Source organism: Canis lupus, chromosome 5 (assembly GCF_011100685.1).
Source record: "Canis lupus familiaris isolate Mischka breed German Shepherd chromosome 5, alternate assembly UU_Cfam_GSD_1.0, whole genome shotgun sequence".
Taxonomy (NCBI): domain Eukaryota; kingdom Metazoa; phylum Chordata; class Mammalia; order Carnivora; family Canidae; genus Canis; species Canis lupus.
The window spans coordinates 76,367,753-76,383,234 of record NC_049226.1 but is presented as its reverse complement, the minus strand read 5'-3'; the positions used below and the strand labels follow the sequence as shown (position 1 = coordinate 76,383,234).

The 15,482-nt window shown below is 42.4% G+C and overlaps 1 protein-coding gene across 3 annotated transcripts in view; it reads right to left on the bottom strand.

Annotated features, from left to right (window-relative positions):
- WDR59 (WD repeat domain 59) overlaps positions 1–15,482 on the bottom strand; it is a 103,790-nt gene that overhangs the window by 2,562 nt on the left and 85,746 nt on the right. For all 3 annotated transcript variants that reach the window (XM_038538327.1, XM_038538328.1, XM_038538329.1), the window contains 5 exons: positions 9,586–9,698; positions 8,075–8,225; positions 7,922–7,994; positions 5,911–6,037; positions 5,615–5,757 (listed from right to left, as the gene is read on the bottom strand). In XM_038538327.1, coding sequence (XP_038394255.1) covers positions 5,615–5,757; positions 5,911–6,037; positions 7,922–7,994; positions 8,075–8,225; positions 9,586–9,698 — 607 coding nt within the window. The remainder of the gene's footprint in view (positions 1–5,614; positions 5,758–5,910; positions 6,038–7,921; positions 7,995–8,074; positions 8,226–9,585; positions 9,699–15,482) is intronic.

Genomic DNA, 15,482 nt, shown 5'->3' with positions numbered 1-15,482 from the left:
GAAGCAGGCTCCCTGCAGGGAGCCTGATACAGGACTCAATCCTAGGACCCCAGGATCAAGCCAAAGGCAGACACTCAACCACTGAACCACCCAGGTGTCCCCCCCAATAAAAACTTTTAAAATACATGGTAACTAAGGAAAAATTTAATGGTAGTCCCAGTTCTGGTAAATCCTGAGACAAATTAAACTGGTTTGATAAGTTTGGTGAAAAATAGCCGTGTCTTGTCACCCTATGCATAACTTTCTTTGTTAGGAAAGATTTTGATTCATGTTCTTGTGAAAAGCCTAATTAGTTGAAATTTCTTACATTTCCTTGACTAATTTTATTGGTTTGATAAGATTCAACCATTAAAAATATGAGAATGTGGGGATCCCTGGGTGGCTCAGCGGTTTAGCGCCTGCCTTTGGCCCAGGGCGTGACCCTGGAGTCCAGGATCGAGTCCTATGTCGGGGTCCCCGCATGGAGCCTGCTTCTCCCTCTGCCTGTGTCTCTGCCTCTCTCTCTCTCTGTCTCTGTGTCTCTCATAAATAAATAAAATCTTTAAAAAAATTTTTTTTTAAAATAAAAAAATAAATAAAAAGGGGTTCTTTGACATTTGAGATTACTGTAAATGTGAACTTAATTATTCTCCATATCTATCTGGGCAAAATTATTAAAACGTTCTCTCTCTGAAAATTTCAGTATGTCATTGGTAACTGTGCTTCTCCATACTATGTCAGTTTGAATGTAATCTCTAAAATCATTACTAACTTTAAGATTTTGAACTGATATTTCACTTAGTTAATTAATGAATCATTTGGGAGGATGTGGACAATTTCTAGGTAGATATAAACTCACAAAGATAGGGGATACAAAAACACTAAGTCACTAAATGTAATTTTAATATTTCTCTCTTGCCTCTCTTTTCTCTCTTGCCTCTGTTATACATAACAGAATGGCCGTTAGTTGAGAAGGACAGGCACACATCTGGGCTATGCTGATGCTGACTCTCACCACATCTGGAGATACGAAGGGATGCAGAGTTTGTGTGAAATCACAAGCTGTCAAGGTGTCTTTTACAGGAATACTGACAAACTTGGGGACCTCTGGGAAGGAAGCATATGACCAAGGGTGTAGGCTTTGCAGGTAAAATCCAGCAAATGTGAAATGGATCATTTGTGCTTCCTAATGGACAAATTAGTAAGGACAAGAAAAGTACGTCTGGCACATAAATGATCAAATTATGATTCTTGGGGCACCTGGGTGGCTCAGTGGTTGAGCATCTGTCTTTGGCTCAGGTTGTGATCCTAGGGTCCTGGAATCGAGTCCCACATCAGGCTCCTCTCAAAAAGCCTGCTTCTCCCTCTACCTATGTCTCTGCCTCTCTCTCTTTGTCTCTCCTGAATAAATAAAATCTTAAAAAAAAAAAAATTATGATTCCCAAGGCTTTATGAAACCCCCAGATAGGGGATCCCTGGGTTGCTCAGCGGTTTGGCCCCTGCCTTTGGCCCAGGGTGTGATCCTGGAGTCCCGGGATCGAGTCCCGCATCAGGCTCCTGGCATGGAGCCTGCTTCTCCCTCCTCCTGTGTCTCTGCCTCTCTCTCTCTCTCTCCATGTCTATCATAAATAAATAAATCTTTAAAAAAAAAAAGAAAGAAAGAAAGAAAGAAACCTCCAGATAGAAAGAAGCCAGTTCCAAAGGCTTAGCATCACATAGCCTTACATGCAGGAGAGCTGTGTGTATTAATTATCATCAATTACACAAATGTGAATAAAACCAAATGTAAATAAATAAGACATTAAGTTAATAAATGGAAGTAGAAAATTGCTGAACAAAATTTAAGCAGACAGACGCACATCTCTGGGGCAAATCTGGGGGGCGGTCAAATGCCTTGCTCTGCCACCATGATGATCAAGTGCCACATAGCACAATGGGAAAAAACAAAATCGAAAATCATCTTGTAATGGAGATGGTTTATGAAAAAAATATTCTGTCTAGCATTATCCCCTCAAAGGAAGCCTTGAGCCCTTCTTATTAATCTAACCCCTTCAAAGAAAACCATTTTATTCCTAAAATTTGCTGCTGATATGGGATGACCCTTGCAGATGTGATAAGTCCAAGAGGAAACTGCTGGTTTTCCAGCAGTTGGAGACTAACTGTAGTCCTGGGAACTCTGTAGTATTTTTCTCTCAATATCTGCTATTCGCTAGATTTGAGCAGTCCAAATCTTCCAAAGTAATAAATAATAAAGATGAAAATACGTAATGCATTTGTGTGTGAGTGTATCTTTCATAATCCTACCCCTGTTGAAATCTTGCAATACTGTTTGTAATGATATTAGAACATACTATTCATTCATCAGTATCATTTAAGTCTTCATGAGTTCCTGTTTTACTTCTCTAACTGGATTACAGACTTTTTGACACCACCCCCAAACCACACCTTGTGTTTCCTTCTATGGCCAACATAACCTGGCATGATGCTTACAATAATAGATGTCACTAAGAGAGCAATGTATCAGTTACCAATCTCTGTGATTCATATATTTGTCTGAATACTAATTCTAAAAGACAAATTGTTCCAGGTCTTCATTGTTCTTTCTCTGGTACACTTTCATGTGCTTAGATGCTCTGAAAAATATATTGCCCAAATAGCCTTTTGCGTCTTTGCATTTCCTCAAGTACATATGCCAAAATAATCCATATTAAAATAATCCTTGTTGGGGTGCCTGGGTGGCTCAGTAAGTTAAGCATCTGCCTTCTGCTCAGGTCATGTTCTCAGGGTCCAGGGATCAAGCTCCGCATCAGGCTCCCTGCTCAGTGGGAGCCTGCTTCTCCCTCTGCCACTAGCTTGTGCTTTCCCTAATAAATAAATAAAATCTTTAAAAAAAAAATCCTTGTTATTCAGTATCTAAATCTCTGTATTACTTTGGTTTGTTTTTTAAGATTTTAAGTAATCTCTACACCCAATGTGGGGCTCAGACTCAAAACCCTGACACTGAGAGTCATCTGCTCCACCAACTGAGCCAGCCAGGCACCCCTTGTTTGGGCTTTTTAAATTAAAACTATATACACACAACTTAATGAGTCAAATAATGCTATATGTCTTATTAACAAAATCAGTATTCCCTTCCACTCCCTCGCCCATCACTCCCTGGAGGAAATCCTTCCAACTCATGTAACTTTTGGTTTCTACCCATTTATGAAGCTAATTCTTAATTTCCACATTTCAGCATTATCTCAACTTTCCTGTGGAAGCTTTTTTCACTCCTCAATCCATCTAACCACATATATACCCCATGCCTCATCTTCCCCACACAGTTCTATTATTACTTGGTTAGATCAACATTTTATTTTCACATCATCTAGCCAGGTGAACAGTATTTAAGCCAAGCCACGTACCATGACAACTTTTCCTTTCTTGCACATTTGGTTTTTCTTAGCAACCATTTTGTTTTTGTTTGCTTAATTTGCTTACCATAATTCACTTGCAAACCCTCTCTCAAATATCTGAATCTCTATAAATATACTGGACACTGAAATCTACTAGGTATTACCCTAACTTTCTCTTCTTGGAAACGTTCCTGAAACCAACCTGGAAGGGTCTGTCTCTGGGTCAGCTATGTGGATCTCCCTTTACCGTCACCTGACTCTGCTTTCCTAGATAGGCTGAAGGTTTACTTTCACACAGGACTGATCATTTGGGGCAGGATCCTGGGTTAGAAATCATTTTCTGGAGAATTCCAAAGGCATTGCTGCATCGTCGTCTCCCTTTCAGTATCCAGCTCACCACTCCTGAGAGGTGTGGTAGTGCCCACATTCCTTATCCTCTCTGTGTGTCCTGTTGTCCCTCCCTGGAAGCTCCCAGAGTACTCTCTCTATCCCAGGTCTGTCTTCACTCACCACACGAGGTGCTTGGTGGGCCCTTTCAATCTGGAAAAGTGTCTGCCTTCTCTGGAGGATGAAATTTCTGTTGTAGTAGAGGAAGAGTCATAACCTGCAGGGACGTGGGGAGCCTAGAAGGGCTTATCAAACAATCCTCCTGTGTTTAGTCTCACCTTCGTACCACTCCTAGAGGCGCTGGGCATCACCAAACCCTGATCCATTGGGAGTAGGGGCGGTGGTTCTGTCACGTGTGGTTGTTTCTCTGCCTGTCAGTTCAGGCCTCGTAACATCAGCTACCACTAAGATACCTGCCTCCCTGGTCCTCAAGGGTATGCTGACATTACTCCCCTCAGTTATGCCTTTTCAGGAAAGCTCTGGATAGATGCTTTGGTGGAGGTGTGTGGGGGAGAGAGGGAATCAGTGTGTGCTCAGATCACCCTCCATGTCACCCTTTAAAACACATCTCTTCTCTTAGCTCCTTTCAGATTACACTCTTGCTTCTCCTTAAAACTCACTGGTGTTGCCTTCTGAGTCTGTTCCTGGCTCTTCCTCTAGAGTCAAGCTGCGAGTGCTGGCTTCTCTCAAGGCCCAGAGTGGGCAGGCTCTCACTCTCCCTGTACTCTCCCTCCCCACCCCCAGGTCCCAGGTCATACGCATTCTCACAGCTCCAAGTACCACCTACATGCTGAAGATTCCCAAATTGCTAGTTCTCCCCCCAGGCTCCCGTTTGAGCTCCAGACTCACATCTGGCAGCCTAGATGACTTGTATGGTCTGTCCCAAACAGACCTCTTAATTCTCTCCCAGCCTCTTCTATCTGAGAATATGACACCACCACGCACCCCCCTCAGTTGCCCAAGATGGAAACCTAGGAATCATCTAAGTTTTGTCCCTTCCTCTCAATCCCACATCCAATTTGTTAGCATATCATGCTGAGTCTACCTCTGAAATGTATTCCTAATCCATCCCCCTCTCCCCCTCTGTTGACATCGCCCAGGGCTAGGCAGTCATCTCCCTCAGACTACCCTAACAGTCTTCAAACTTCTACCCCTCCCCCTCCAAGCCTTTCTTCATATAATAGCCAGTGATTCTCTTAAAATAGGAACCAGAGCATGTCACTTATACCTCTTAAAACCCTTTGAAGTTTACCATTGAACTCAGAATACATCCTAATTCTGAACCATGACTTGCAAGTCCCTAATTATCTTACAATCTAATTTGGTACCCCTCTTCTCACTCACTGTGTTCTAGCCACTGTCCTTGCTTCACTTGTTTGATGTCTGCTGCTCTCTGCACAGATGGTTTCTCATCCTTTAGTCTCAGCCCCTCAGAAAGGCCTTTTGGCCAAACATCACCTGAAATCCTCCCTCCTTGCTCTCCCTGCACCAACATCCTTTATGTTTGCTCATTAACACTGATCACAACCTCTAATTTTTAAATTTTTCTCCCCCACTAGTCTGTGAGTTCCACGAGGGGAAGGAATGTGCTAGCCTGATATATATTAGTTGAATATATGAATGAGTACCCCTCCTTCAAATCGACATCTGTACTGTGTTTAAAATTACTTCCACTTAGAAGAGAAATTTATTCTTGTCATGGAATGAAAGGGTTTTTGGAAGGTTAGAGCAGACTTCGAATGCTTCAGAAATTTCTGCTTGTGAGCAGCTAAAAGACTTCACTCCAAGTCTTATGTTACAAAATAAATTATAGGCCTTTTCAGAGAGTGATAGGAAAAGAAACTCATATTCACCAATCCCTTTGTGAGGATCAGGAGGACAGGAGACAAACTTCAGCACCTCAGCTCGTTTCTCTCTCAGACCCCAGCGATAGAGGATTTCTCCATAGCATTTCTTAAAGTCATCAAATTGCTGGGTATTGGCGGGGTCCAGAAGCCTGGATAAAACTCAAAAGATTTCCTGTCAGTTCCTTTAAGAAGAAACAAGCTCGATACCAAAGGCACGTAACATACCTTTCTTACAGCAAGAGTCTTGATTTGGGGGAATCCAAGCATTATGAAACTGCAGCCCTCCTGGGGAAGGCTGTTACCTTTTATTTTTATCATGCTGATCACGTTCTCGCTCACGAGGATCGCTGTAGGTAAGACTGCCAAAACGGATTTCTTCTGGGGAAGACTCTCCCCAAGGGGAGGAGACATGTTCTGCCTCTCTTCCCGCTGAAGCAAATCAAATGGGAAGGAAAGAGCGAAATGAGAGGCAGCATGGGAAGTGTCTGAAAACTCATATAATGCAGAGTGTGCTCAATTTAGTCGCTGGAAGAAAAATAAGCTAAGCTGAAGATGCTGAGAAATAGAACTAAACTGGACTCTTTCCTAGCCTTACCTTTTCATCTAGATACTTACTGTTAAGGTAACCTGATAAGTAAGTACACACATGATGATTAAGCTACAAATTATGGCACAGTGACACAGAATATTAGATAAAACAGTCATTACTGATACAGACTTTTTAAAGGACATGAGAAAATGTTCATGATAAAATTAAAAACACAACACAAAAGCATATATATAGAATGGCCCTTCACACACACACACACACACACACACAGACTAGGAAAATGTTTTGGAATATTAACAGACATTATTTCTAGGTGCAGGTTCAGTGATGATTATTTTCTTCTCTAATACTTTTCGGTTTTTTTTCCCCCCACTGGGCATGTATTACTTTTTTTTAAAAACATTTATTTATTTATTTGAGAGAGAGAGAGAATGTTCATACATGCATGCAAGCAGGGGTGAGGGACAGAGAGAGGAGGAGAGAAAGAACCTCCAGCAGACTCCCCACTGAGCATGGAGCCTGATGTGGGGCTCACTCTCATGACCCTGAGATTATGACCTGAGCTGAAACCAAGAGTTGCATGCTTACCTGACTGAGCCACCCAGGCACCCCCAGTTATTACTTTTATAATAAAGAAAATTAAAGGAACAAGATTTCTGTCTTTCCCACCTCATTCCCCTAAATGGGAAATGTCTTTCTAGGAAAGAAAAACTTCACTTGTTGGAACATTTTAAAATTTCAAACATTTTGAAGTTTCATAGTTTGAAAACTATTCTGAATATCATAAAATGAATTTTCCTGGCCTTGTGCAAATGGTACTGGTACAATGTTTTTCTGTATGACACAGAATCATTGTTGGCAAGAGAGCGATATACTCTCAGGAAATTATTTGACACCGTACTTATTGGCCACAAACTACTATTTTTCATTTGGGTCTATTTTTTTATTACCTTTTATCTCTTATTATCAAACAACTGTAACTATGACTTCTTTGCCTGCCCTGCCTCTAACAGGCTCCACGTCCTACTTCAAAGTCTCTACAAGTGTAGCTTCGATTCTATAGACTGGGAAACTAAATCACCAAGCTCATTCAAGTTCTATATAAAATAAGAAAAAATTTTGAAAAAAAATAAAGAAAAGAAAAGGGGGGGTTGCCTGGGTGGCTCAGTTGGTTAAGCGTCTGCCTTCGGCTCAGATCACGATCCCAGGGTCGTGGGGTCAGGCCACACATCGGGCTCCCTGTTCCATGGGGAGCTTGCTTCTCCCTCTCCCTGCCTGTTGCTCCCCCTGCTTGTCAAATAAATAAATAATGCCTTAAAAAAAAAAACAAAAGAAAAAAGAAAATTAAGATAATTTTTAAAACGAAATTTCAAATATCCGGAAAATACAAACACACTTATTTGTCAAAGAGACCCTTATGGCCAGCTAGAATCAGGCTTGTCTTTCTTTCTCCACATTGAGAAGAGGTACATGGGAAGAGACAGGTAACAAGAAGTGGTAAATGATGGGGGTGGGTTTCTAGGGGTGAACAATGAGAAGTCCCACTGTCAGTCCTGGCAAGGCACAAAGACATACCGGAAACTGGCCTGTACGGGTCTGGGCCTTGCTAACTAACTACAGCATCCCCGTACATTAAATTTGAAGAGAAATGAGAAACAAGGAAAATATAGTGTATCTATCAACTGAAGTTTACACATTAATGATTCACACACAGTTTTCAGAGTTCTAGAAATCCAGCGTGGCCAAGCCAGCTCCATACCAACCTATGTTCCAGCCACCAGCATTGAGCCCTGGGTCTGACATGCTTGAGCAGGAGCCCGAGGAAGTAAAGCTAGGCTGCAGGACAAAGAGGAGCCATATCAGAACAGGTTTCCCTTAGGGGAAGTCAGATACAAAACACAAGGCCTCCAGCTTACATATCGGCTGTGGGACACCATAAGGTTAGAGGACCGGCCAGGAAAGGGTCCAAAGGGGTTTGGTATTCCCTGAGGCCGAGACTGGGCTTCAAACACGCTGCAGAGCATGGCCAAGGTCTGGACATCCCGGAGTCGGCAGTAATGAGCCAACCTGGAGGGAAAAAAGAGAGAAAAAAAGTCAAGAAAAGAGATAGAGGAAGGATAACTGTCATAGTTGTGGTGAGCTGTTGACAGAAGGGCAGAAGGAGGGATTCTCAATTCAGCCTCACAAACCCATCAGGAACCAGGGCTTTCTCCAGATTCAGAAGCTTATACTCTTGAGTTTGGCTAAATTTGTTTTGGAAAAGAATGTATCCAAGTATTATAAATGAGCTGAATAGCCCATCTGAAAGCTTCTGGTTGGCATCCAGGCATGGCTCAGACTTGAATGTAGCTTCCCCAAGAACTAAGTGGACTAAACTAACAACTGAATGAAACCATGCATGTGCTCCTGGTCTCCCCAACTCCAAGAATCACTCTTCACTCATAACCAATGCTATGTGAAGGTGCTCAGAACACTGTACCACCACCACCACAGTATGGAGAGCTGGAAATAGACTCAAATGTGGAATTACGGATATGAGTTATTAAATAAGAATAACAAGGAATATTTTTACCTTTTAGGTACTTACATCCTCTTTGCTCCTTTTAGGATTATTAACCAGGATGTGAGGTAGTGATCAGAGCAACTTGGCCTTTGGGAATGGAATGATACTGATACTTTCCTACCAACTAATGTCTAGTATCTCTTAAAGTGTTTTCACACCATCATATCTGAGCCTTATGTGATGTGGACAGAACAACCATTATCATCCCTGCATCACCATTTGCAACTGAAGCTTCAGCATAGGTCCCACGTCCAGCCTTAACAAGTAAGTCAAGCAATCCTCTACCTGAAGGAATTAGAGCTTCTCTATCAGGCTCTGAGCCTCACAGTATAAAGGTTTGAGTGGTATGATCTGTGGTAAACCATTTTCTTTTTTTTCTTTTTTTTTTTTTTTTGTGGTAAACCATTTTCACATTGTATTTCCAGCTTGCCACATTTCAGTGCAATAAATCCAACACAAATTTGGTGTTTCCATAAACTGCCAAATAGGGTGAAAAATATCATTGCCCTTGAAAAATGCGTAAGTCAACATGGAATTAGAGAATCTGCTCTTGGAGGCAAAGCTCTATAGCACTCAAGAAATTTACCATTTCAAGAGTTCAAACTCCTGTGTTCAGACTGGTGTGACTTATGGGCTAAAGCACAAATCTCTAAAGGACACAAGTCTCAAATCCCTGTTGTAAATGACAAATACTGTATACTTCCTTCTGTTATGTTAGTTCTGCACAGATATTATTGTAGCATTAACGTGAAAGATCTCACTTTTGCCCATTCTCAGACCTCTTCGATGAAAACGCTTACAAATGCTTAAAAGACCTAAAATTTATATTACTCGTTTTCCTCACATTTAGCTCTTAAAACCTACAAGGACTCGAGCAGCTGTCGCCCAAAGGGATGTCGAGCCCAGGGTGTTTCCAAATCTGGGTCAGACTTCGGACCAAGGCAAAGATCTGTAGCAACTGTAGCCAGCGACCAAACCTGGAACAGATTGAAGAGAAACACTCAAAGTCAGACTGGTCAGGACAGGACCAGGAAACATGAAAGAACCTCACCTCTCCTCCACACACAGCCTACAGCCTTGATGCTCTCAGGGCAATAAAAACTGAGAACATGAAGCCCCCTTCCAGATATATCAAATCAAATTTGCATTTTAACACAATACTCTGGGGACTGTAATGCTCGAGAACCACTAGTCTTAAAAACTTTTATTAAGAGGGGAGGAGCAAGATGGCGGAAGAGTAGGGTCTCCAAATCACCTGTCCCCACCAAATTACCTAGAAAACCTTCCAATCATCCTGAAAATCTATGAATTCGGCCTGAGAATTAAAGAGAGAACACCTGGAATGCAACAGTGAGAAGAGTTCACGCTTCTACCAAGGTAGGAAGACGGGGGAAAAAGAAGTAAAGAAACAAAGGCCTCCAAGGGGGGCCCCGCGAGGAGCCGGGCTGAGGCCGGGGCGAGTGTCCCCAGGACAGGAGAGCCCCGACCCGGAGGAGCAGGAACTGCACCAACCTTCCCGGGCGGAAAGGGGCTCCAGGGAGTTGGAGCAGGACCCAGGAGGGCGGGGATGCCCTCGGGTTCCCTGAGACAGTAACAGAGCAACTGCGCGCCCAGGAGAGTGCGCCGAGCTCCCTAAGGGCTGCAGCGCGCACGGCGGGACCGGCGGACCCGGAGCAGCTCGGAGGGGCTCGGGCAGAGGAAGAGGCTCCGTGCGGAGGGGGCTGCGCGGTTCCAGGAGCAGCTCGGGGTGCTCGGGCGGCAGCTCCGCGGAGGGGGTTGCGCGGCCGGGGAGCGCGAATCCACCAGCGCAGGCCCCGGAGCACAGGGCGCCGGGACACAGCCCAGGATCCCGCCTCCCCCGGGACAGGCAGAGGCCGGGAGGGCCCAGGACAGCAAGGACGCTCCTGCCCCGAGCTGAGCAGATCAGCGGCCCCGCCCCGGAGCCTCTAGGCCCTGCAGGCGGAGTTACTGCCGGAGCTGAATCCAGGTTTCCAGAGCTGCCCCGCCACTGGGGCTGTTCCTCCTGCGGCCTCACGGGGTAAACAACCCCCACTGAGCCCTGCACCAGGAGGGGCACAGCAGCTCCCCCAACTGCTAACACCTGAAAATCAGCACAGCAGGCCCCTCCCCCAGAACACCAGCTAGACTGACAACTTCCAGGAGAAGCCAAGGGACTTAAAGTACACAGAATCAGAAGATACTCCCCCGTGGTTCTTTTTTTTTTTGTTTTGTTTTGTTTTGTTTTGCTTTTTGATTTGTTTCCTTCCCCCACCCCCCTTTTTTTCTCCTTTCTTTTTCTTTCTCTTTTTCTTCTTTTTTTTTTTTTTCGTTTTTTTTTTCTTCCCTTTTTTTTCTCTTTCTCTTTTCTTTCCTTCTTTCTCTCCTCTCTTTTTCTCTTTTTCCCAATACAACTTGCTTTTGGCCACTCTGCACTGAGCAAAATGACTAGAAGGAAAACCTCACCTCAAAAGAAAGAATCAGAAACAGTCCTCTCTCCCACAGAGTTACAAAATCTGGATTACAATTCAATGTCAGAAAGCCAATTCAGAAGCACTATTATACAGCTACTGGTGGCTCTAGAAAAAAGTATAAAGGACTCAAGAGACTTCATGACTGCAGAATTTAGAGCTAATCAGGCAGAAATTAAAAATCAATTGAATGAGATGCAATCCAAACTAGAAGTCCTAACGACGAGGGTTAACGAGGTGGAAGAACGAGTGAGTGACATAGAAGACAACTTGATAGCAAAGAGGGAAACTGAGGAAAAAAGAGACAAACAATTAAAAGACCATGAGGATAGATTAAGGGAAATAAACGACAGCCTGAGAAAGAAAAACCTACGTTTAATTGGGGTTCCCGAGGGCGCCGAAAGGGACAGAGGGCCAGAATATGTATTTGAACAAATTCTAGCTGAAAACTTTCCTAACCTGGGAAGGGAAACAGGCATTCAGATCCAGGAAATAGAGAGATCCCCCCCTAAAATCAATAAAAACCGTTCAACACCTCGACATTTAATAGTGAAGCTTGCAAATTCCAAAGATAAAGAGAAGATCCTTAAAGCAGCAAGAGACAAGAAATCCCTGACTTTTATGGGGAGGAGTATTAGGGTAACAGCAGACCTCTCCACAGAGACCTGGCAGGCCAGAAAGGGCTGGCAGGATATATTCAGGGTCCTAAATGAGAAGAACATGCAACCAAGAATACTTTATCCAGCAAGGCTCTCATTCAAAATGGAAGGAGAGATAAAGAGCTTCCAAGACAGGCAGCAACTGAAAGAATATGTGACCTCCAAACCAGCTCTGCAAGAAATTTTAAGGGGGACTCTTAAAATTCCCCTTTAAGAAGAAGTTCAGTGGAACAGTCCACAAAAACAAGGACTGAATAGATATCATGATGACACTAAACTCATATCTCTCAATAGTAACTCTGAATGTGAACGGGCTTAATGACCCCATCAAAAGGCGCAGGGTTTCAGACTGGATAAAAAAGCAGGACCCATCTATTTGCTGTCTACAAGAGACTCATTTTAGACAGAAGGACACCTACAGCCTGAAAATAAAAGGTTGGAGAACCATTTACCATTCGAATGGTCCTCAAAAGAAAGCAGGGGTAGCCATCCTTATATCAGATAAACTAAAATTTACCCCAAAGACTGTAGTGAGAGATGAAGAGGGACACTATATCATACTTAAAGGATCTATTCAACAAGAGGACTTAACAATCCTCAATATATATGCCCCGAATGTGGGAGCTGCCAAATATATAAATCAATTATTAACCAAAGTGAAGAAATACTTAGATAATAATACACTTATACTTGGTGACTTCAATCTAGCTCTTTCTATACTCGATAGGTCTTCTAAGCACAACATCTCCAAAGAAACGAGAGCTTTAAATGATACACTGGACCAGATGGATTTCACAGATATCTACAGAACTTTACATCCAAACTCAACTGAATACACATTCTTCTCAAGCGCACATGGAACTTTCTCCAGAATAGACCACATATTGGGTCACAAATCGGGTCTGAACCGATACCAAAAGATTGGGATTGTCCCCTGCATATTCTCAGACCATAATGCCTTGAAACTAGAACTAAATCACAACAAGAAGTTTGGAAGGACCTCAAACACGTGGAGGTTAAGGACCATCCTGCTAAAAGATAAAAGGGTTAACCAGGAAATTAAGGAAGAATTAAAAAGATTCATGGAAACTAATGAGAATGAAGATACAACCGTTCAAAATCTTTGGGATGCAGCAAAAGCAGTCCTAAGGGGGAAATACATCGCAATACAAGCATCCATTCAAAAACTGGAAAGAACTCAAATACAAAAGCTAACCTTACACATAAAGGAGCTAGAGAAAAAACAGCAAATAGATCCTACACCCAAGAGAAGAAGGGAGTTAATAAAGATACGAGCAGAACTCAACGAAATCGAGACCAGAAGAACTGTGGAAAAGATCAACAAAACCAGGAGTTGGTTCTTTGAAAGAATTAATAAGATAGATAAACCATTAGCCAGCCTTATTAAAAAGAAGAGAGAGAAGACTCAAATTAATAAAATCATGAATGAGAAAGGAGAGATCACTACCAACACCAAGGAAATACAAACGATTTTAAAAACATATTATGAACAGCTATACGCCAATAAATTAGGCAATCTAGAAGAAATGGACACATTCCTGGAAAGCCACAAACTACCAAAACTGGAACAGGAAGAAATAGAAAACCTGAACAGGCCAATAACCAGGGAGGAAATTGAAGCAGTCATCAAAAACCTCCCAAGACACAAGAGTCCAGGGCCAGATGGCTTCCCAGGGGAATTCTATCAAATGTTTAAAGAAGAAACCATACCTATTCTCCTAAAGCTGTTTGGAAAGATAGAAAGAGATGGAGTACTTCCAAATTCGTTCTATGAGGCCAGCATCACCTTAATTCCAAAACCAGACAAAGACCCCACCAAAAAGGAGAATTACAGACCAATATCCCTGATGAACATGGATGCAAAAATTCTCAACAAGATACTGGCCAATAGGATCCAACAGTACATTAAAAAAATTATTCACCATGACCAAGTAGGATTTATCCCTGGGACACAAGGCTGGTTCAACACCCGTAAAACAATCAATGTGATTCATCATATCAGCAAGAGAAAAACCAAGAACCATATGATCCTCTCATTAGATGCAGAGAAAGCATTTGACAAAATACAGCATCCATTCCTGATCAAAACTCTTCAGAGTGTAGGGATAGAGGGAACATTCCTCGACATCTTAAAAGCCATCTATGAAAAGCCCACAGCAAATATCATTCTCAATGGGGAAGCACTGGGAGCCTTTCCCCTAAGATCAGGAACAAGACAGGGATGTCCAGTCTCACCACTGCTGTTCAACATAGTACTGGAAGTCCTAGCCTCAGCAATCAGACAACAAAAAGACATTAAAGGCATTCAAATTGGCAAAGAAGAAGTCAAACTCTCCCTCTTCGCCGATGACATGATACTCTACATAGAAAACCCAAAAGTCTCCACCCCAAGATTGCTAGAACTCATACAGCAATTCGGTAGCGTGGCAGGATACAAAATCAATGCCCAGAAGTCAGTGGCTTTTCTATACACTAACAATGAGACTGAAGAAAGAGAAATTAAGGAGTCAATCCCATTTACAATTGCACCCAAAAGCATAAGATACCTAGGAATAAACCTAACCAAAGATGTAAAGGATCTATACCCTCAAAACTATAGAACACTTCTGAAAGAAATTGAGGAAGACACAAAGAGATGGAAAAATATTCCATGCTCATGGACTGGCAGAATTAATATTGTGAAAATGTCAATGTTACCCAGGGCAATATACACGTTTAATGCAATCCCTATCAAAATACCATGGACTTTCTTCAGAGAGTTAGAACAAATTATTTTAAGATTTGTGTGGAATCAGAAAAGACCCCGAATAGCCAGGGGAATATTAAAAAAGAAAACCAGAGCTGGGGGCATCACAATGCTGGATTTCAGGTTGTACTACAAAGCTGTGGTCATCAAGACAGTGTGGTACTGGCACAAAAACAGACACATAGATCAGTGGAACAGAATAGAGAATCCAGAAGTGGACCCTGAACTTTATGGGCAACTAATATTCGATAAAGGAGGAAAGACTATCCATTGGAAGAAAGACAGTCTCTTCAACAAATGGTGCTGGGAAAATTGGACATCCACATGCAGAAGAATGAAACTAGACCACTCTCTTTCACCATACACAAAGATAAACTCAAAATGGATGAAAGATCTAAATGTGAGTCAAGATTCCATCAAAATCCTAGAGAAGAACACAGGCAACACCCTTTTTGAACTCGGCCATAGTAACTTCTTGCAAGATACATCCACGAAGGCAAAAGAAACAAAAGCAAAAATGAACTATTGGGACTTCATCAAGATAAGAAGCTTTTGCACAGCAAAGGATACAGTCAACAAAACTCAAAGACAATCTACAGAATGGGAGAAGATATTTGCAAATGACGTATCAGATAAAGGGCTAGTATCCAAGATCTATAAAGAACTTATTAAACTCAACAGCAAAGAAACAAACAATCCAATCATGAAATGGGCAAAAGATATGAAGAGAAATTTCACTGAGGAAGACATAGACATGGCCAACAAGCACATGAGAAAATGCTCTGCATCACTGGCCATCAGGGAAATACAAATCAAAACCACAATGAGATACCACCTCACACCAGTGAGAATGGGGAAAATTAACAA